General features: G+C 30.8%; 1 protein-coding gene across 1 annotated transcript in view; it reads right to left on the reverse strand.

The window, feature by feature from the left end:
• Positions 1-4,086: 4,086 nt before the first annotated feature.
• Positions 4,087-23,688, reverse strand: part of LOC100568628 (inversin) — a 35,214-nt gene continuing 15,612 nt past the window's right edge. The window contains exons 6-15 of the mRNA XM_003241580.4: positions 23,109-23,307; positions 22,334-22,580; positions 20,297-20,493; positions 19,644-19,785; positions 15,414-16,015; positions 12,580-13,166; positions 11,620-11,728; positions 11,307-11,497; positions 9,170-9,394; positions 4,087-4,849 (exon numbers count right to left, since the gene is read on the reverse strand). Coding sequence (XP_003241628.2) covers positions 4,467-4,849; positions 9,170-9,394; positions 11,307-11,497; positions 11,620-11,728; positions 12,580-13,166; positions 15,414-16,015; positions 19,644-19,785; positions 20,297-20,493; positions 22,334-22,580; positions 23,109-23,307 — 2,882 coding nt within the window. The 3' untranslated portion in view covers positions 4,087-4,466. The remainder of the gene's footprint in view (positions 4,850-9,169; positions 9,395-11,306; positions 11,498-11,619; positions 11,729-12,579; positions 13,167-15,413; positions 16,016-19,643; positions 19,786-20,296; positions 20,494-22,333; positions 22,581-23,108; positions 23,308-23,688) is intronic.

The following is a 23,688-nucleotide window of genomic DNA, read 5'->3' on the forward strand; positions in this document are numbered from 1 at the left end:
TATATTTATTAATAAATATAATATTTATAAATTGTACTATTTTATACTACAATTTTAGTTAACAACTACAGAAATAATAATAACAATTATATAAAATAAACATATTAAATAATAACAACTTTAATTACATTGTTAATTATTTTATCATTATTAATCATAGGTTCAAAAAGAAAATATCGTACAGTTATTGGTAAATACTATTTTCATCAAGAATGAACATTTTTTCAAAAATGTTTTATCAATAAAATGTAAAACATTTGTTGGGTACCTATTCTTATTATTTGAACATAAAAAAAAAAATGTGTGTATATTTTATAAGAGAGGTTAACTTGTTCAGTTTACCATAGAACTCGTCAACTGTTACAATTTAAAATAACAGTGGTTTGAAAACCATTTTTTTTTAATACAATACAATAACATATTTTTTTTTTATCGCAACAGTTGACGAGTAATTATTTGATTAACTGGAAGCTTGTATAAAAATGAGTATTTTGTTTATGTAATGTTTTATGATGACGATCAAGCTTTTGTTCCAAAATGTTAAAATATTACGAATTTATCGAAAAAAAAAATATATATATAACAATAACAGTAGCAGTCAGTAGGTATAAGTATAATTTGTATACATTTTAATATTTTATAGAACAATTGTGTATAATAATATAGGCATAGGTACCATTTTGATAAAATGTGGGTGAAATGATAGAATGATAAAATTATTTAAATTGTTATTTCTATACTTTTACATTGGTAACCAACCCGTTATTTACCACAACACTCGAAAATGGTATGTTTTAGTTAATCGAGCCCTCGTGATTGGTGATGGGATTTCAATAGTAGATTGATTTCGTCATTATGATATTATAATAATCCTCCGAAGGAACGAAATATGACGCAAAAGAGTCTTACGAGAAGCGGGATAATATGACACTGATTTTTCATCTCCGTTAGCTGCCTGGAACGATACTATGAAAAAGTTAGGTTAACTATACCATGGGCAGCTACAACTACGTACCTAAAATTCAATGTGTGTAATTGGGGGGGGGGGGGGGGCTAGGCCCTAGGAACACGTCTACGAATAATATAAACCTACGATTTTTATGGGACAATTAAGATTGTGCGTGTGTAACCGTCAATCGATCACACGGGTTTTGATTTCGTATATCACAGACGATCCGAACGACGAGTGGCCGCTCGAGTTTTACCAATCTCCGATGATATTATTATGAATAGGTAATTATAGACTATGGTAACAATTTTAAAAAGAAAAATGTCTAATATTATGATAGTCTGCTGGCGACGCCTATTTCGTTTAAATCACCAGATTCGTATTTATCACGAACAATATGCGTTATTATACATTGTATAATATTGTAAAATTCGTCGAGCCACGTTTTAAATTTTAATCGATACACAGCTAGGTACTATGCATAAAATACATTAGGAGGACGTAGGTACCCGCGAGTGTTGTCTCCGTCTTACTAATGCGCATACCATGCCAAAGTTTACGGTCAATAGTTCCAATTTTGTTACGTCTTGTTCGTTTAAATATTTAAATAATTTGACCTATTATGAACTATGAAGCTTAAAAGTAAGGTCTCACGTTGATTTTTCACAATATTTATATTTGATCGCAAGTCGGTTAGGAACAGGTAAAATATTTATTTTTTTTAAAACAGGTCAGGGTCAGGCGGGGTAACAGCGACGTGGTTTTTATAAAATCTCAGTTTAATGGAACATTCCAACTTACTGTATTCTTAATTGTTATTGGCATTTTTATAATCGGACACGAAAAGAAGAAGACCGTATTCTTACGTGGAACATGGGTTTTTTTTATCATCTATTATGAACGTATCAGGAATTCAAATTTGCATTAAAAAAAATGATTTGATAATATTTTAGTTAAAAAAAAATGAATGTTCACACTTTCCCCGCTACCGGGGTAAGTGTTAACCGGTACTTTTAACACAGTTTTATACAAGCTTGGCCGAGACAAGTGACATAAACTAATGAAAATCTTCTAACAAATTCCGTCGAAAGAATTCAATTATTTTGATTTTATCAAGATATGACGGACCATTAAAGTTTTTTTAATTTATAGATAATACCTACATATTAGTTTTTTTAAGTTTTGATTGATATAATGTTACCACGTATTCAAAGTATAATTTAAAAGTATAACTATTTACATACTTAAAAATGAATATTTGTAACTCATAAATATTTTAGTCACAAACAATGTTTATAAAATCTTTTTAACTATTTAACAAAATAAGGCAAGTCGCATTTTCCCCATAAATCATGTCGCACATTCCCCGTGTGGAATTGTGTAAATGGTAAGTGCATAATCAGCCAACACACATTTGTATCATACAATAAGCATAATTCATAAATAAAATAGTATTATAAATATAAAACAACATTTATTTGCCTAATTTGAAATTATTTTGAGCAATTTAGGCGGGTTAACTAGACCGTTGAATTATTGTCGATTTAAAGAAATACGAGTAAATAACTGATTAGCTTTTCGGATAGTGATTACTGCTGTGTTTGATATCCTAACCCTAAACCAACATTATTACAACATTCGATTAGGTGCTATTAAACTTCGTAATCTTCATGAAATCAACTTTAAAATTGAAAGATTGTATTTTTTATAACCCGATTAGGTACTACCCAGACAGCATTTTGTAATGATAATATTATAATAGTATAATAATAATGTTATACTAATATTATTCGTTATTATAATGTTATAATAATATTATTAAACAAAAAATTACTGTCTGGGTAGTACCGTGAGGCTCTTACCTCACCTGCCCTTAAGGAATAATTCTCTTAACTCACGTATTTTATTACAAATATTGTAAAAACCAACGGGAGATCACGGATAATGTTTTCTAGGCCAATTCACTCTAACATTAAATCTAGCATCAAAAAATTGGACCTGCTGAACTCAAATACGCTACGTCGGACATAATATGGTATTATTGTATTAATATATTAATGATAACGGTAAGGTAAAAATATACATTGCAAAACACAGACATTTTGTACGATCTGGTAAAAATTTTCATTTCAGAACGCAGAGATTTTATACTACCTATTATATACATAAAGTACTTAAGCATATAATATTATGTAAATATATGTACCTACACATAATATATATATAATGTTATAATGTTTGATGACAATTAAACATTATTTTATTTATTTTATATTTAAAAGTAATTTAAATATGTTATTAATAGTATATAAACAAACCAAAATAATCAGTTTTTTAACCTGGTGACTACCAAACTTCGTGCTATAATAAATGTTTAAATTATAATTTATATTATCATCATAATAATTGGTGCTTCCTATAATATATTTGAAAATTATAATTATACATTTATGATTAAACTACCTACTAAATTAGATGTACAAAACAGTATTTAAACTTATCAACATTTTTAATATAATTGGTCATAACATCAGACCTTTTTATACTATATCTATAATCAGTGTTTGGAAGGAACGGATTCCTGGAATGAATTTATTTTTATAAAAAAAAGAGCAAGAAAATTAACGAGTTCTATTCTTCAAGGAAAAATAACAACATTTTTCGTTCCTTTCTAGTTCCAATAATTTACACAGATATGTAAATAATTGAAATTAATATATATTTTTTAATGTGTTTAATTTATATTGCCAATAATTACTAATTACCTAGTGATCTTTATCGAGTACCGACGTTAATTGTTACTCATTAGTCATTAGTCACCATATTAAAATAATTTCTCTTAAGTTATAACTTATAAGTTATAATTTATATAGAAATAAGTACCTATATAAAATATGATTATTTATAACAATAAACGATATGCTAGACGATAAGACATACATCGGCCAACAATTTATAATTTTGAGGAAAATCTCAAAATATAATTATAAAATATGTACCTACTTGTAGGTATATATTATAATTAAAAATTAAAGAAGTACCTATGCAAAAAAATACATTAATAATTAAATAATAATTTTTATTTTATTTAGAACTAAAAAAGGAACACGTTAATTTTCCAAAGGAACAACAAAGGAACGAATTCATTTTTATAAGAAACTTACCAAACACTGCCTAAAATACCTATACTTTATGTGTATAATTTGTATACCTATAGTAGTACATAGTGTCCACATTCTACAATCTAAAGTTTTACCCGACCGTATATAAAGTGTCCGCGTTTTGCACTTTTAATGTTTAGCCGTACAAAGTGGCCTAGAACTCCATAACATGAGTAAGAGTAAGACAGAGTACCTATGCGGGATATGACTACGTTCTTGCGCAAAATGTTGGCTGCGTTAAAATCTAATATCTTAGTGATAAATCGGGCTACCGAAAGATTCGATACACTTCGCATCCAATGCGAAGTCCACTTATAATGCGGTGGCAGTTTGAAAAAAAATAAAACAGAAAAACGCTAAAAGCTTTTAGCGTGAGTGTGGGCGAGCGGCGGATTACAGTCGACGGCGTGGCCGCGGCGACCGTCCGCCCGGAACGCCGGTGGAGGCGGTGGACGGTGTCTGTTGTGCGAGCCATCACCGGCCCCCTTGATCGTGAACGTCACGAAGTACCGCCTGTTCTTGTCCAACTTGTCGGTGGGCAAGTCGATGGCCTGAGCGCAGGGCCCGTTGCCCAGCTGCAGCGTGATTGGCCTGGACGGGTCCACGTTTCGTAGACACCGGGTGGTGGTCCCGCCGGATATGTCCTGGCCCGTCCGGATGTCCGGCAGGAAGCGGTGGCGGCGGCCGTCGTCAGCAGGCGGTTTCGGCATCCGATGGTGGTCCAATCGGAACTTTGGTACTGAAAAATATGCGAATAACGGTGTACTATTGTCACCTTATAAATGCCGTGTATATAACGTCATGTCTTCCTTTATTATATTAAGAAGGATAGGTCATTGGTCCTCTCAGCATAATCATCCCCCCCCACTTTTGAAAAATAACACATTTTTTACTCTTCTTTTCATCAAACACCTACAGCGCTGGCGGATGATTTAGATGCGTCAACAACTAATGCGTTTATTAAACTAGATAACATTGTTCGTAGATATATTTATGTTAATTATAAAGTAATGATTATTTTTTTAGACGTGCAAAAAGCCTTCGATTGTGTAAATCATGAGTTATTGCTAAAAAAAATTAGAATTTTTAGGTATTAGTGGTGTACTTAGCTATTATAACCTATTAAGTGAAAGCCTTTCTTAAGTGAAAGAACACAAATAGTTAAAGTGAATGATTATTATAGTAAGGCTAAAGGCATAAATAATGGAGTTCCACAGGGAACAGTCTTAGGCCATCTATTAAAACCCCCCTTGGCCCGTGTTGATCATTTTTTGTACATAATATTATGTCATGGTTAACCTGTCATCTTAAAGAATGGTTCAAAATTTCAATATTTATACCATTTTTAGATCACACTATATGTGAACTCGAAACTAAATTTAATGACAGATTTGTTAAAATTATTGCTTTAGAAGGTCTAATTCCTGCATACGATAATTTGTACGAAATAAATAGTACCTATACTAGACGCTACCAAATTATATACACAAGATATTTTATATTCAGAATTGGAAATAATTGCTGAAATAAATGTATGGAAAAATAAATGAAACAATGTTGAAACTGATGTCCCACCACTCACCAGTGGCGGCGCGTACTATTTTCATGAATGGTACAGCAACATGTCCATTTGATCTATACCCACCTACCCCTAAATTTTTATTAAAATAATATATTTAAACTCACTTCTAGGCACAACAAGAATTTTATATTTTGGTGAGTCACCAGACCACCTACCCCAATTATAGATGGGACACTTGACCCAAAAATTCTGCATCACTGTGTCCTACAAACTGCTGTTGAGGCATTAGCACACTGTGGTGGTTTTTTTCCCAATATAAAAACTCTACTGCAATTTTTCTCCATGATTCCGGTTACTACAGCCACTTCTGAACGATCGTTCTCAAATTTAAGAAGACAGAAAAGTTATTTGCTTTCAAGTTTCAACAATAGCGGAAATAAGGTTAAACGGTTTAGCCATATTAAACATTCAAAAAAATATAGGTACGTATTGACATCGATAAAATTGTGGACATCTTTTCTAGAAAAAAAAATAGAAGGATGCAGTTAGAAAACTGGTCTAAGTAATTAAATTTGATTGATTTGTATTGTTTTTAAATACTAAATATCAAATTTTGGTACCATGACATTAACAAGTAAAGTAGAAGTGTTCCAATTTAACCTGTTTGGTGAATGACGATAAATTCTAATAGAAATTGAAGCACCCCCCCATAAAAGAATTCTAGATCCACTCCTGCATAATTTGATTGTCCATTTTCTAAAATAGTTTAAATACCAAATGTGACCAGAAATATGTAAAACTTGAAAAAGTTAATGAATTAAGATATCTTGGCTTAATAATAGATTGTAGACTTGGATGTGATAGTCATGTAAATTGTATTAATGGTATTTTACAAATATTTTTCTATGTATTTAATGAAGCCTGGTATAGGTAGGTATATATTAGCCATAAATTATAAAAGCCGAACAGCTATTCAAAAATATAATGGCTAAGATAATATAATAAACTTATGCAGAAATAGTCGAAATAGGTAGTGAAACAATGATAAATATAACAGTTATAAGCATATAACAATAAACTAATAATTTAAGCAAATTTAATGTAAATACTAAGGTAGTTGGGTGCAGCTAACGTAAGTTCAGTAATAAACAGTAAACATAAAATAATTAAATGAGAAGTAGGTATAACTTATAAATTCTCATTATTGTAAGCATTTAAGGTGCAGACAAATATTAATAGGTCATTCCAGATTTGCCAATCTAAGCATTCTATGTAACGGATGATCATGGCTATAGGAAGTTGAGTGAGATGGAATATAAAAATGAGTTTGATTTCTGGTGTTATGGAATTATCAATCGTCTACTAATATATGCTTTATGATACTAGAAGTACAAGTACAAGACATGTTTATTTATTGCACAAGTTAAATACCAGTAATTTACCAATCGATTTAAAATTTTATTTTTCAAATAAATATTAGGTATAGGTACGCAATATGCATATTGTTGCCGCCGCAACATAACAATATAATATTATGTTTATATTTTAATTAATAGTATCACTGGTCACGGAGAACAGCTGGTCACGCACACACACTCACATATCATTATTTTGTATAGTTTTATTATTGTTATTATTATCGTTGAATGTGTCTTGTGAGTTATATAATATATGTAGATTAAATGTTATCGCACGCCGCCGCGCCGTCTACACGAATATTACTTAGCACGGCCGCCGTGAATTTTTCCTGTTTTGTACGTCTTACCGAGAACACCGACGTGTGTCAAACTATTAAATATTTTTTCTTACTCTATAAGTAAAGGGTGAACACTATAATTTTTTAACGTGACAGTGATCACGATCGAGCCTATATTGTTATTAATTGTACTATCTTTTTATTATTGTGAGCCATAAAGGCATTATTATTATATTATTAGTCCAGAGTTTACGTGTGTGAATCGTCACTTATTATTATTATATTATTGTGTATCATTTCATATCATTTTAGCACAGGACCAGCTAGCTAGACTGCGCTCCACAAACTGTGAGTTTTTATTATTTTGTTATTATTTATTTTATATTGAATCGGTTGAGTCATAAGGGCCGCAGATATATTCTTATTATTATAGTATCGTGTGCCATAAGGGCCACGTATTCTTTTTATATTTTATACTTAACTTCACACGAGCTAACAGCTTAAATAGCTACCTATAATATCATTGTAATTTATACTGTTCAGCCATAAGGGTTGTACATTATTAGTTTATTATTTATTATATTTATGCCGCTTGGCTAAGAGCGTGCATTACTCATTTATTATATTTATGTTGCTGGCTATAAGAGCCGTGCACTAATTATTATATACTTATTTATTTATTATCATAATTTTATACAGTTGTGTTGATGTGATTTTTTATATATTTAGGTGTCATTATTATTATTGTGTATTATACAGCAACAGCAACTTATTACCAGAAACCGTGTTACCATTTTATTATTATTGTTTTACTGTACACACACCCACACGCATACACACATTAATACACAAATACACATTATCCACAACAATCACTACATAGCCGACAGTAATTGCTAGGCGATCCCGACCAGTGACCACTACTGTTCGAGCTATTACACCACTACACACCCAGCTAGTCCTCCATAATATATTTTTTAGACCTAGGTGTTAGTGGCGTAAAATAAGAGTTTGGTATCCGGACTCGTATATTATTATTATTATACTCCGGCCCGTACACATATTATAACCTGTAGTAATAAAATACAAAAACATATACCCATACATAAATTGAAATTTCTAGATAAAATAAACAAAATATTTAAATTAAGTATATAGGTACCTACCTATATTATTATAATGTTAATTTACTGGCTTTGATTATAGCGATATATCAATATTAGCTAATTGAAACCTAACGAATACGAAATTTATAACTTAATAGATAAAGTAGCCAAATAATTGGTGGATTTACATTGCGATAAATTGTATTTATTAGATAGGTTACTTTCCACCTGGAAGTAGATGCAGAAAAAATTTGGTAGGTAGGTAAGGTAGGTATATTCTTTTTATTGTTCCAGAAAAATACACTGCTCTCAATAAAGTTTTTGAAACCACAAAATAATATAAGCTCAAATTATGCGGAGCCCAAAACATAAAAAAAGATACAGTCGCATACAGTGCCAATAATTTCAAATTGACGTCGTTGTATGGGACTATTATACAACATATTAATCTATTATTGTTTTTCACCCTCCATCATTATTTATGTGAGAATTCACCCATTAAAATACGTATCCAATGGATGGTCGACAGAAAAACTACCTACATAATTACAACATCAGTTCACCCTTTTAACGCGGAATCGCAATAAAACAGCCGACCTTCGAAATTGCCCTTCCGCGTGTTTCCGTGCAGCAGTCTCGTCATATCATATCGCACGTGATTGTACGTTATTAAATTAATATTTATTATTATACTTAAAACGCCCTCATCGTAAGTGGCGGGCGTCGTATACTTACTGTATGCGGCACAAGGCACACCGGTGTACGCGTGAGTGGCGTGAAAACACCTGTTCGTGGTCCGGACACACGACAGACAATCGTTTGGGTTCTCCAGCACCGTTTTGCCGGCGTCGATGCGGCGCAAAGCTCCGGCCAGTTTTTCCACTTCGTCGATTGACTGCACCCTGGGGACCGTGGTTTTGTCGTCGGCCAACGATTGTTTTTGCAATACCAGCAGTTGATCTAGAAATAATAATGCATGTATAATATAGGAATAAAACAAGCAAAGTTGTATTAAGTATTATTACAGTAGTTACACACTATATAATTCAGAATAATAGTATACTATGTCCTATGTATAATATGTGTATAATATACAGGGATAGGTTAACGGATAATTTATTCTCTAGTCTCTGATCATAATATTTCCATAAAATATGTGAAAAATTACATTTTTGAAAGTTATGATGTAACACTTAAATTAGTCAAACGAGAACAATAGTTTTGAGATTTTTTAATTACATCTATGGCATATTTATCTAACATATTTAACTACATATATATTTAATATATAATATAACATATTTACTATATATATTTTGTTCATATTTTTTGTACCTAACCTAACCTAATCCACCTCAATATTTTAGATTGTTTTGTTTAATATAACAAATTAGTTAATTAAAGGTATGTAACTAAAATTGTACCTGCAATGAACCATAAGTCTATTGTTGAGTTCATCTGATAAAAGTAAACAAAAATATGAAAACAAAATATGTCTACTTAAGATCATTTACAAAAATTAATATATAGTTATTAAGTACGATAAAAACTAATTATGCGGTTTAACGCTGACTTGCTAATTAGGTCTCAATTTAAATGTTCCATCAAAACTCGATAACTAATAGAAATAACCCATTCCAAAAATGTGTGATTAAAAATCATCGTTGCTTTTAAAAAAATGTCTGTACCTACAAATCAGTGTTAAAATTTGTTTTAGGCGTACATTTATCATATGTATGATTGCAATGTACCAACTTATACAATATTTTTAGAAACATTCTAAATAAATAAACATCTATTTAAATTGAGTCTCATCCTACAAAGTATACAATAAACATTATTAAGTGTTATCTTTCACTTAAGACACAAAGGTATTAATTTACTATTTAACTATATTATAATATATTGGTAGGTGCATTTGCGTTTCGCATTTAAATAAAAACGTATGAGTCCATGAAAGTATATACCTACCTACATTTACTTACATTTAAGAACTGTTTATTATTTATTTTAAAATATATTAGGTATTATTAAAAAGTATGTAAGCCCAATATTATAACCTACGGGCTACGAGGTGTTTTAATATATAACTACCTAATATGATTGTATGAATATATAGTATACTTAAATAGTTCATTATCAAAAGAGAAGTATTAATAGTAAATAATAACTATTAAATTAGAATAATGTATTAAACACGTTTTTTACATCTCTTATATATCTGTGAGATCAAAAACTTTAAATAGGTTCGAGCATTAAATTATAACACTGTATATAGGCTTGAGCCTGCACGAGGGGTTTTGTTTGTTGCGTTTTGCAATAACCTAGGTAGCTTTAAAAGTACATAAGGTATGACTGTATGAGTGTATGACATGAAACATTTAACCACAGTGCGTTTCTCAGATACCTATATACTTTCTAACAATAGGTAATTACGATATAACTGTACATGTAATAGCGAAAATTATATAGATATAGGCACTTTTGTAGTTATATACGTATATAAATCGTTCCGATGTCAATATTATTAATATTGGACTAGGTACAACGGAAAGGCAACTTTTGCATGAAACGCTTAAAATGTTTACGCTCACTCAAATATTTTGCTTACACAGCTCAATAGACACGCAACCCACGCAGCATGTTGTGTTTAAAATATTATGTACTAGGTACTATGTTATATGTAGTGCAACTAAAAATATACAATCATATTACTGGTAAAGTGGAACATTTCAGAGTGATTTATAATACATACTACATAGGTACACAATAACAACAGTTATTATTCGTTGAAATTTTTTTTTTTTAATGCATCATAGACATCATTATAGTTTTATTTGATTTTTAGTTTTTACGTAAAGATTAGACTCACCGTATAAATATTTTTCGAAACGCTTAAACGAAAAGGGTCCGTCGTATCTTTTCAATCCAGTAAATAATCCTGTACTACCATACTCTTCAACCAGTCGTTTAACCAATACTCGTTCGTCCGACTTGCCCGCTCTGATTTGTAACCGTTTTAATTCGGACAGTTGATAAAAAATTAACCGTTCCAAATTATACCTAAGAGAAAATACACCGTGCATAAAACAGATTCTATCGCGAAATTTTACTTCTTTAAATTATCTAATGTTACCTATTCAAATTTAAAATTTATTTTATTATTTTCTTTAAGTTCAACTTACTTTCTACTGCTCAATTGAACTGCTTTCGTTACAGACATGGTGTTTAGATCAGAATTAGGCGCTAGACTACAGTAGTTATTCAATCGAGGAATTCGGCTTTTCATTTTTTCTAAAACGAAACATGATCGACAGAATACAATAAAATTAATAATATAAAATATAACGTACCTATGTAATTATTTAAATCATTACAATGTAAGTCTGTAACGACTGTAACTTATATTATGTAAAAAAAATATACAGTGTACTGTAAATTGTAATGCATAAACAACTAATCGAGGACAACTGTTTTTATTTTTTATAAGTTATCCTGTATTTTATTGTATACAAAAAATGTAATCATTACTAATTTAGTGATTAGATTTATACATAAATTGAGAAATATCAAAGAGATTACTACTTTGCAGGAGAAACGTACCCAAACGAAGATTGCGTTGTATGAATATTGTGTAAGAATACGAATTTAATATTTATATATAAGTAAAAAAAACCAGAGGGAGGCGCTTTGTTATACTATAGTAGTTTTTGAGACTGTAGTCTATAAGCTATAGTCATTGAGTAGGTCACTGTAATGGATGAATTAAATATTTGAATTCAATGATAAATCATCGCATACGAAAAACAATTCTGGGCGTTAGCCATTATTTCTAAAGGTATTTTATAATTTATTTATATGACTATAAGTCATTTTTTTTGCTATAAGTAGTATGGTACCTATGTTGAATTTATTTTTCCATAAATATTTCATAATATATAAATATGTTATATAATTAATTGTTATAATATTAGATCATACATTATTGTTATTCCCGTTTGTTCATATTTTTGTTTTTATTTTTTTCGAATATAGTAAAAATTACTGATAAATTTTGAAAAAAAAACGAATGTCTTTTTAATGTAACAACAACAACAATTATAATAATATAGGATAATTTCAATTAAAAAATATGAAGGACTTACTCGAAGTCGACCGCGACGGTTTTCGCTTGCAACAATCGGGACACTCGCAAGGTCTATCGTCTTCACGTCCTGCGTCGGGCAACACACTGAACGCGGTCGGTTCGCCGACGAAGTTTCGACTTCCGACGACGACTCCCACCCCGACATCGCCGTCGCCGTCGATCGTGGCCGACAGTTGTGGCGTGTCCACGCGATCCAATACTTCGACTATGGCCCTGCCGCTGTCGGGTTGGCCCTTCGTCTGCGTTTTGCCTCCCTCACGACTCGTCGACCGTTCAGCCACATTTCCTTTTGCAGTCACTGTCGCCTCACCACCTTTCTTAGCCGTCGATGTCGGCGCACCACTTTTCGTCACCGACGGACCGTCCACCGTCGAATCACCAAATTCCTGTTCTTCTACAAAGGCCGCCGTCGGACCACCGTCTCTTTTTTCGTGGCTATCGTGCGACGTCTCTTCGGGCCCCGTCACCGACACTACCGGGTGATCGACGTTGTCTTCAACTTTTTCCTTCACTGATGCTTGACCGTCCGTTATTCGTATACCATCAGGGTTAGCGTCCACATTTTCCACGGTAGTTTTTGGCTTCCTGTATAATGATATTATATAACATATTATCATATTGAGATTTCTTTGATTGTAACGTACACCAAACACCATAATCTACGTTGACACATTATTGCTGAGTTACATAAACAATTTATTAAATTTAATGGTTCATTAAAAATTTAATGGATCAATCACGCGCCACTAAATCTTGTTTAAGGGACCATTAGCTCACTATTGATTCATTAAATGTTTTGTGCAATCCGGCATATTTGTTTTAAAAGACAATAATGGTTCAATACCGTAAAATTGATGAACTCGGAGCTTAGGACTTTTGGTGAAAAAACAGAATTTAATTTTTACGCCACGACTGTGTGTATCACTCATTATACTTGTTATCATCTACATTCAAATATTTTCTCCCTAAGTTTGACACCACATAAGGTCCCTACTAAATTAATGTACGAAATATTTATACCTTATGGTGTAAACCTGATACAGGAATACACAGGGTGTTACGAAAGAACACAGAAATAACCGACGGATGTTATTGACTACCTATGCAATAACTTTTAAGTTTTAATTATTCTTTTTTTTTTAATTATATCATTACATCTTATAATATTAAATGATAACCGTTTATAATTATTAATTATACATTTATATATTATATACCTACTTTTAATATTAATTGGAAAAAAATAAAAATTATTACATAATATAGTTAATTAATTACGTACATTTGGCAGTTATTTATGTTACACTCTGACGTGATATATAATTTGATATCTTCCGTGCGCGATCAAAAGGAGTTGAGTAAAATTTTGAAATTTTTAGATTTTGTTGTAATTTATTTCTGATGAATAGATAATCTATTTTTTTTTTAAATCAGATTAAGTCAAACACGTTTCCTCTTTAAGTCATAACACTTGATATTTAAGAGTTTTCTTATTTTAATACGATTTATGGTTTATTTGATTTAAGTCGACATATATAAATTGTATCAATAAAATTCCAATACTATTTATGATCATAAAAGGTTAAGTTGACCTAAATAATCTGCATTTTAATCTAGATATAACTGATATATTATTATGGTCAATGCTTAATTTTTGATAATAATGTTGTCATACCAAATTTGGTTATTTTATATTACAATGGATGTGATGTTACCACTTTTAATTATCAGCTTGAGTTATTAATAACAATGTCGATTATATAATTTGTATTTAAAAATCCTCTTACATCCTACCTATAACCTATATAAACTAAGAGCTGTGTTTTTTAAAGCTTGGTAAAATACCAAACTAGGTTTTTTCTGTAATATCAAATTAAACTTAAAAATTTAGCCTATTATAAAGGTCTTCAACAAAAATGTGGTAGGTACTAAGGAGATATCGAAATTTTACCTATATGCAATTTTATATTATATGACCCACACAAAAACAAATTTTTGTTACATCGAATGCTGTGAAAGAAAAGACACTTTTAAGGTACCGTTTCCCTGAAGTGTTAAACAGTAGAACAGCAGGGAAAACGTACATTGAACTCAGGCTTGTTATGTTTGGAAAACAATTTTTTAAACAACTTACTGTTTTAAACATATTTAAAAGATAAATTTAAAATATTTGATTTAAACGTTTTGTTAATTGTTTAAAACGAATAGAACATATGTTTAAATCAGTGTAAAATCTAAGAGAATATTGTGGTTTTTTTTTAACTTTTTTTTTTTGTTTTAAACTGTTTTTTCTGTTCAAAACAAAAATTACAGTTTTTTTTTCAAAAATGAAAAAATACACCAACTACAACCTTCATACAGTGAATGGTGTATTTTGGGACACTTTTTGGAATGTGTCCTAACAATATTTGATATACCTACTTTGTTTTTTCCCTAAAATATAATGGCTATTTTTAATATAGTGTTTTCTATGTATTGTTAAAAAATTAGCGTAAATAATTCTGCTGCATATTGAAAAAATACATCCATACGTCATATTTGCTTCACATTAATATCGCATGTTTGTTTCAAATTTAAAAATGATAATGTTTTGTGTTATTTACCTATTATTGTACCTATAATTATTGTATATATTATAATATTTATTCACCTTATTTTAAACTCGTGTTTATAATTTGTATTTTTTAAATGTAATTTACCTCTAAGGTTCTAACCTAACCCGGGAGGGGGGTGGTTTAACCTTCCTGGACAAACACGACAATACATATAGCGCATATATAATATGGAAAATGCGTCGGAGTAAAAAAACATTTTTAAAGAGATAAAACTCACACGCTGTCCTGGTCGAGTTCACCGGGAGTTAAGTTTGCTCCGACGGGTTTGTCGCTACCACCGCCGACGACCTCACCGGAAGTCGCTTTAGTTGCGATTCCGTCCGTGCGTAATTCTTGTTGGTCGTCGGCGGCAGTATTCGCTTTGGACGTCGCCTTATCACGTCGCCGACGTCCGCCGCCGCTACCGCCCCGAGTCGCTGTCCTGTTACCACGACGCCTGTTCCTGTGCAGTCGTCTGCTGCTACCACAATGATCGGCCGCCGCCGCCGCAGCCGAACCGTTTGTCTGTTCTTCGACGCCGCCGCCGACACCGTCTGCACAGTCATCGTCACCGTCATCAACGTCATCTTCGTCGTCGTCCTCGTCGTCCTCGTCGTCGTCATCATAGTGGTCGTCGTCGTCATAATCGTAGTCGTAGTCGTCGCCGTCGCCGCCGTAACACATATCGTTTTCACTGAAACATTCCTTTGGCTCGTTGGCAACGCCGGTCGCCTTTTTCCGATGAGCTTTTGGTAACGTGCCGCCTCCACCGCCGCACGACTTTCTGTCGTCTCGCGACTTGCCGACCGTTTTCGTCAACACGTTTGCCCTTATGTGCACCTGTGTGGATTATATAACATACTATGTATACAACGTATATATTGGTACGGAGGAGTGAGAAGGACTCGAGCAGTTTGGAAATCAATCACACATTTACACTGATAACTGCTCAATGCTCTGCAGATGGCGCTTATTGAAAATATAAGATTTACAGGCGCATCAATCGATTGCTGTGGAATGACTAATATGTGTATTAGCTGTTTTCAACCGACCCCATCATCAGTCATCACTGCAATGTACTCGATGTAGTTATAAACCTATATTAGATCATAGTTGGGAAATGGCTTAAACACCCAAATCAGCTTTTTATGTAGAAACATTTTGTTAAAATACGAATTTCGTACTAACATTTCCGTTTTTAACCGGTCAATAACATAAATTTCCAAGGATTGGTGGTCAAAGATGATAAAACAATACGCAGTTGTTTAAATACGAGTTGTTAATAACTAATACCATTTGTTCGTGTTTCTATATTGACCATTTTTAACTCTTTCGTTTTTTTTAGTTTATTTGTATTTGTATTCTATCGAAGTAAAATTGTTTGAATTCCTGCATTACGTTTTTTTAATTTTCATGGATCTCCATACTTTTATGAGTACCTATACTAATTATACTATATAATTAAACTTGTATTTAAATAGTTTACGTGTTTTTTATTTATAAGTTATAACAATAATGATTATTTAATATAGGAATATCGTATAGTAAGACACAACTCACCAGTAAATACCCTTATATTTATATAGTTACTACCCAAGTACATACAGGGGCGGACTGGCCCAGGGTGCTATACACCAAGTAGCACCCCGGGCCCCCGATTACCACAGTCGGTATACGGTATTATACAAAACAAAAATAAAATACCATATTTCAACATCTCTACAAATAAACAACATGTTATTCTTAATTTTTTTTTTATATTTATTTATAAAACTAAGGGCCCTTTCCTAATTTAGGTAAGTTTGAAAAAAAATTACGGGCCTCTAATTAACTTTGCACCCCGGGCCAAAAATAGCCAGTCCGCCCCTGAGTACATGATAACTAAAAAACAATTTTCTATTATTACCCCAACCACATGAGTACGAAGTAGGTATTATTCTAAACAGCAGAGGCGGCCTTAGGCAAGGGACAGAGGGGCCTCGCGCATTTATATGGCATTTTGGAACTCGTCTTAAAAATAATTATATATTCTGAAGCTTCGCCTGAAACCAATTTTCCCATGCCTCACTAAACCTTGAGCCTGGTTTTGCTAACCCGTAACTAACCGACAATTAAACAATCACACTTTTAGTAAAATAAATAGTCCAATATCTATCCAAATTATTATAAATCCATTGTAATTATATGTATGTACCTATAAACCTATACCTACTCAGTACCTATAGTATATATTATTCAATATTATTACTTAAATATATATTAATACATATATATATTATGTTGGTTCTAGATAATAAATCAGATGCGTATAGTATAAAATGTTTGCATTTTTTGATTTTTAATTGTAAGAATGGCTTCAATGTTAATGTTCTTATTATCTGGACATTGACATCGAAAACCGGGAAATTACAATGTACAAATTTAATTCAAGATTTTCCCAATTTTTTAGGGAAATTATGACATTTCCCGGTCAACAGCTTAAGTTGAAGTTAAAGGGATATGGAATAGTCTTCGACTTATCTTCAACTTACTAAGGTTTTCGCCTTATCAAGGTTTTTGAATAAAAAATCGAATTAAAAACTCAAAGTACCCTACTATTGGTGTTTTAGTGTTTATTAATTATTATTAATACTATTATTATATATTATTATTATTAGTATGTAAGTATTATTATTAATTTAATATTATTAATAATAAAAGAAGTTGTCAATTGGGTACCACTATACTGTACAGTAGTTGTCAAGCATGTCGTTGTAATGCAGTGGTGGATCCAGGGGAAGGGCAAAAGGGGTTTGCCCCCCCCCCCATCACCGTAGTTTTTTTTGTTCTACACCAGTAGGGTTAAAATAGTTTGAAAATTTTACCATGTATGGAAAATGTTAATATAAATATTTGGTGAACGTTTCAATAGTCTAGGTTATCCGTTTTGGAAATACAACAAGATATCAAAAATGTATTAATAGAAATTCGATAATTTAACGCTGAATATCAAGTATCATAAAATTTATAAGTTCGTACTCTCATAAAAAATTAATGTTCCGTTCAAGTAAATTTTTTTTTTTTTTACTTATGTTAAATCTTCTATTAACATTTTTAATCTTAGCTATAAAAATGAAAAACATTTATCAATTTCTAACCGAAAAATAATTTACAAATTAAAAAATTTCTTATAGCTATAAATAACTCAAAAAGAGACAAAATTCTTTAAAAATATTATCTTGTTTTCAAAATAGTAGTTTTAACATTTGGTAAAAATTTCAAGTATCTACGGTTATTATTTTTTGAATTACAATAAAATATCAAAAATGTATAAATGAAAATTCGTTAATTTACCGATAAAATTCAAATATTGTAAAAAATAATGTTAAATTCAAACGTTCATAAAAAATTAATGTTACTTTCCGGTAAACTTTTTTTTGTTTAAGGTAGGAAAATTTGTGGGGAATCTTCTATCAAAATTCCTGATGTTAGCCATGAAAGGAAAAACTTATATGAATTTCTAACTAGAAAATAGTTGTTAACATTTCAAGAGTACGGTTATTAACTTTTGAGTTACAGGCGTTACAGCAAAAAATAAAATCTATTTTTTTCATTTTTTTTACTGTTTTCTTTGACACTTTCTAAAACTACTTAGAATTTTCAATTTTCTATCAGAAAATCAGAGCATTTTTACCGCCCAAAATGTTGCAGACAGAAAAAAACACACATTATTATAAACCATTACATTCGCTCCGCTCAGAATATAATATGTATTTATTAATGATTTATTATATAGCGTTAGAAATCAATCAATCAGTCATTATTACAGGCAGTAGACATTTTTTACAAGCATTTTCAATGTACATTTAAAGGTACACTTGGAAGTACATCGCGTGCTTAACAAATATGCAGATTGTCTCTATTTGAGACTAGGACACTCGCAGATCATTATATTGTTGCTGTGCTACTTACAACACGTCACATGGCGACATGCACATTCCATGACATCGGGTTGATATTAATTTTCTCTATCTTATTCAGTGGCGCGGAAATTATTAAAATGAAGTTTTAAAACTTCATGGCCTCAATATCTTTATCATTTAATAATATAGGGCCATAGAGGTACCCTAATATACATTTACTCATAATTAAATCATGACTTCAATATACTCATGCTCATGATAAATGTATGATATGTATATAAAATGTGGTCTGATATTAACATGGACTTCGACGCCACTGATCTTATTATAAGCATATACGTAAGTAATAATAATAATAATAATAATAATAATAACAATAATTTAATAATAACTAAATTAATTAACACGACTGCTAAGCTTAAGCGTGCTTATATATTTTGTACTGTGCACCAGTACCACAACACGAGAATTTTCTCACGTCACAAAGTTTTTAATTTTTTTTAACAAGTTTAATTTTCTAAGGAGTGATTTCAACACTATTAATAGTAATAGACAATTTTACTGACTTGAACTACACGACCCTTTGATGTTTTATTAGGTTTCGGACTCTCAGATTTGCGAGAGTTGAGTTGTTTTTTCCGACCACCGCCATTACGATATTTACGGCTAATTGAATCAGATGAATATGAATTTCTTCGAGATTCAATTCTAAAAAATAAATAATCAGTAGGACACGAATAGAAGAAACTTTATTATAGCTTGAGAATAATTGATTTTTATATATTTTTATATAAACTTAGTATATAATATTTGTATGTACCTACATAATAATTAATATACGCAGTTTATGACATGTTCGCCAACCTCAAAGCATATAAATGTTAGTAGGTACCTAATATATAATTAATAAAGTTGCAAGGTAAAAAAAAATTGCTCAACTTAACACTATTAACTTTAATAACCGAATTGAGGTTTCAATTAAATAAATATACATAGTGTAACAAATGTTACTAACTAAATATCGTCTGTTCTTATCAATATTTAAAATTTGTTTTAATACCTACATAAATTATAATAACCATAAAAAATTTAAAATAAAGTTCAAAAAACTATTGGATAAAAGTTATTACATAATATTATAATTTAGTTAATCTTCCAGTTATTTCTGTAACACTCTTTTAGCTATTATGTCTTATTAAGTGAATATTATACAACTAACCTTTTAGTCTTAACACGTACAGTAGATTGTTGTTTTGACAATGTTTTATTTAACTTGCTAGCTGGTTTACCACCAAAAAGATTTAAAAACTTCGCTAAATGTCTATTGTTTTTTCGTAGAGCTACATCAAGTGGTGTCATTCGTTCTCCTTTGATTTTCATTACTGGGTTAATTGATGCTCCGTTATCTAAGATAATCTATATAAATTATTATAGATTAAATTAGATTTTTTAATAAATAATTATATATTCTTTGATTGATAAAAATTGTAAATTTTTTTTTAAATATTTTTTTACATAGTTTCAAAAAAATCTACACTTTTTGAAATAATGAGTTTTTAATGATAAAACAATCACCCGGTATAGATAACTAACTACAAACTGCTTATGTTAAACTTAGAATCAAAAATAATATATTAATTTTGTAATCAGAAATAAAACATCGGATTTTATACATTTATACATTATAAGTAGGTACTGTAGATTAGGATGTGTTAGGTATCTACATATTGTATATTTATCATTGTATGCAAGCGGTTTTCTAAAATTAACCAACGATTTTTATTTTGGACAACATCTTTGTACGTCAGTCATATAAAATTTGGTTTTAGTGAGTGACTTAGTACAGATATATTTTGTAAATTTTAACCTTTTTTCAAATTTTTACCACATAATATAGAGCACATATTTGCCTTGTCGGATACAAATTACATCAGTGGTATGCAACCTAAAGGTCCTAAACATTTAATAAGAAGTCAACAAAAATTTTACACTAAATTATCATTAAGTGTTAACGTTTATTGTTTTATTGGATTTGTTGAAAAATGAGTAGTATTTGATATATGTACTAAAGAAGTAAATCCAAATTTAAGTTTAAAAATAAGCGATGAACTAATTAAGGTTTTCTCGGAATAAGATCTAGGTAATAAATTTCAAGAAACTATGTAACTGTGATAAATGTTAGACTTCAATTAAATCTGAATTATCCGAAAATATCATAATAAGCAATATTATCTTTAGTTAATTTACCATTTAGTTAACTAAATATTCAGATTTTCTGCACTATGGTTACTATAAAAAACAAATATCTGCCAAGGTTGAATGTTAAAGACAATTAAAAGCGCAGTTAAAAATATGAAACCTGATATAGAAACTATAATATCAAATATCTCAAAACAGGTCAGTCCCTAAAGTTTAATTTTGTCATTTTATTATTTTTAAATTAAATTTATTATCTATATAACCTATTCTGTAATTTTATTAAACTTAAATTCATTAAATGGATTCGTATAATTGATAACTGATAAGTCGTGATTCATGAATTCCCGGTAAAATAATTTAGGTGGCGAATTTTACAGTAGGTATTTGATTTTGACGGTAATTTACTGTCAAAAGTTCAAAAAATTGTATTAAATATGTGGGATGTTAAAACGAAATATTATATAATATAGTACGAATATTCAATATTGGTGTAATAGTCAATAGTTGAGCATTAAAAATGTTATTCTTTGACTTATATATGTACCTATATTGCATATACATAACGCCGTGTAAAGCATTATAAACTAAAAATGTTCAGCAATATTACTGTTTATTTATTTGTTAATAACTAAATTGAGTACTTGAAGATTATTGCATTATTTTAATATAATATAACAAAATAATCCAAATATTACAGCTTACTCTTATTCAAGCAACTATATAATATTGATGTTTAAATACAGATCAAATAACAACCAAATACGAATTTTTCTTTTTTAGATCTCCCGCACAAAATAATCTCTTGTGTGGTTTTCGGGATATTGTTCCCGATGTATAAGTAATAGGTACAGGTATAGGTATATGGTGATACAATATATTATAAAAATGTATTATTATTTATTACTATTTTTGACTTACAATTAAAATTACCTTAATTTTTAATATACGTATTAATCAATCATTTATAAGAAATATAAATTATAATAGGTACGTAAATAAAAACCCATAGTATTTACCTACTATTATATAAATATGTTAATATAAATAATTAGTCTACCTTACTCATTTCCAAATTGTTGTTAAGAGCAGCGATATGCAATGGTCGTTTACCGTCGTCATCATAATAATCTACGGACTCTGGACGCATTGATATCAACCAAAGGACTAACTCCTTGCGACCCGACCTCACAGCGTCGTGTAATGGATAACCACCCTTTGAGTTTCGCAACCATAAATTGGCACCGTGTTCAGCTAAAAGTCGGACCGTTTCCAATTGACCTTTAAAAGCACCGCAATGGGCTGGCCTTAAACGTACAAGTATAAACAATTTCAATAATAATAATTGCTATACGTCTACGTCGGGATGAGAAGTGATAATGACATCTGACATAAGAGTAAGTCTCTAATTAAAGCTAAATACTATTGCAACAAAGTATCGGTGAATTGAAATTTATTTTTTGATAGTCTGCAAATTAATAGGTCTACCCCCCTCACCACCATGAATTGTTGTTTAGGACGGCCCTATGTGAAGGAGTTCGCATTACAATTATTGGACCCCTTAAAAACAGTTAATCGTCGTTGTACACAATGTACAGTGTCAACCCTCCTACAGTAATATCCTACTATATTTTGTATATAAAAAAAAAAAATCTTTTTTTATATGTTGAATATATCATAATAACGCGGTTAGATATACGAATTACAGACACCATAACGATTGGGATTTGTAACACCTTTATAAGCACTTATATACAGAACAGTATATATACTATTGAATAGTCTTATCGTTGTTTATTTAAAAAAAATTCGCTGCAATACAGTAATCGTCTTACGTTCTTCCTTTGCCGTCCTGTCGATCGGGATTAGCTCCATGTTCTAATAGCATCTCAGTCGCGTCCGCGTGGCCTAATGTCACGGCGTAGAACAGAGCTGAGCAACTGTTGCTGTCCACTGCGTCAACTTCGCATCCACACAACGTCAAAAGTCCGTCTACGCATTCCACGTGTCCTCGACTGGCCGCACAGTGCAACGCTATTCGATAACAACGACATTTGATTATTCTTTACGAAACGCATTTATCATGATTAATCGCAGCAGGCGACGATCGCTAAATCGATGATTATGTATAAAAATATTTTCAATATTATGGATCGTCGTATTAGACATTGGTATTATATTATAAACGTATAGCCTTATAGATCATATCAGATCAATCATTATAGATGCCACCTGCTAGTTTACCACCTGCAGTGTAGCTGAACCTAAACTTGTACATTAGCTGAAGCGATTGCTTCGAACAATAATTTTAGTCATTATATATTGGGTCCTAAGTCAATAATTATAACTAACTTTTGCCAGTTGGGTTCATGGTAATATTAATTGTATGATGGAGTTGACGCCACTACCCAAGGA

This window comes from Acyrthosiphon pisum, chromosome X (genome assembly GCF_005508785.2).
Source record: "Acyrthosiphon pisum isolate AL4f chromosome X, pea_aphid_22Mar2018_4r6ur, whole genome shotgun sequence".
In the NCBI taxonomy this organism is placed as follows: Eukaryota; Metazoa; Arthropoda; class Insecta; order Hemiptera; family Aphididae; genus Acyrthosiphon; species Acyrthosiphon pisum.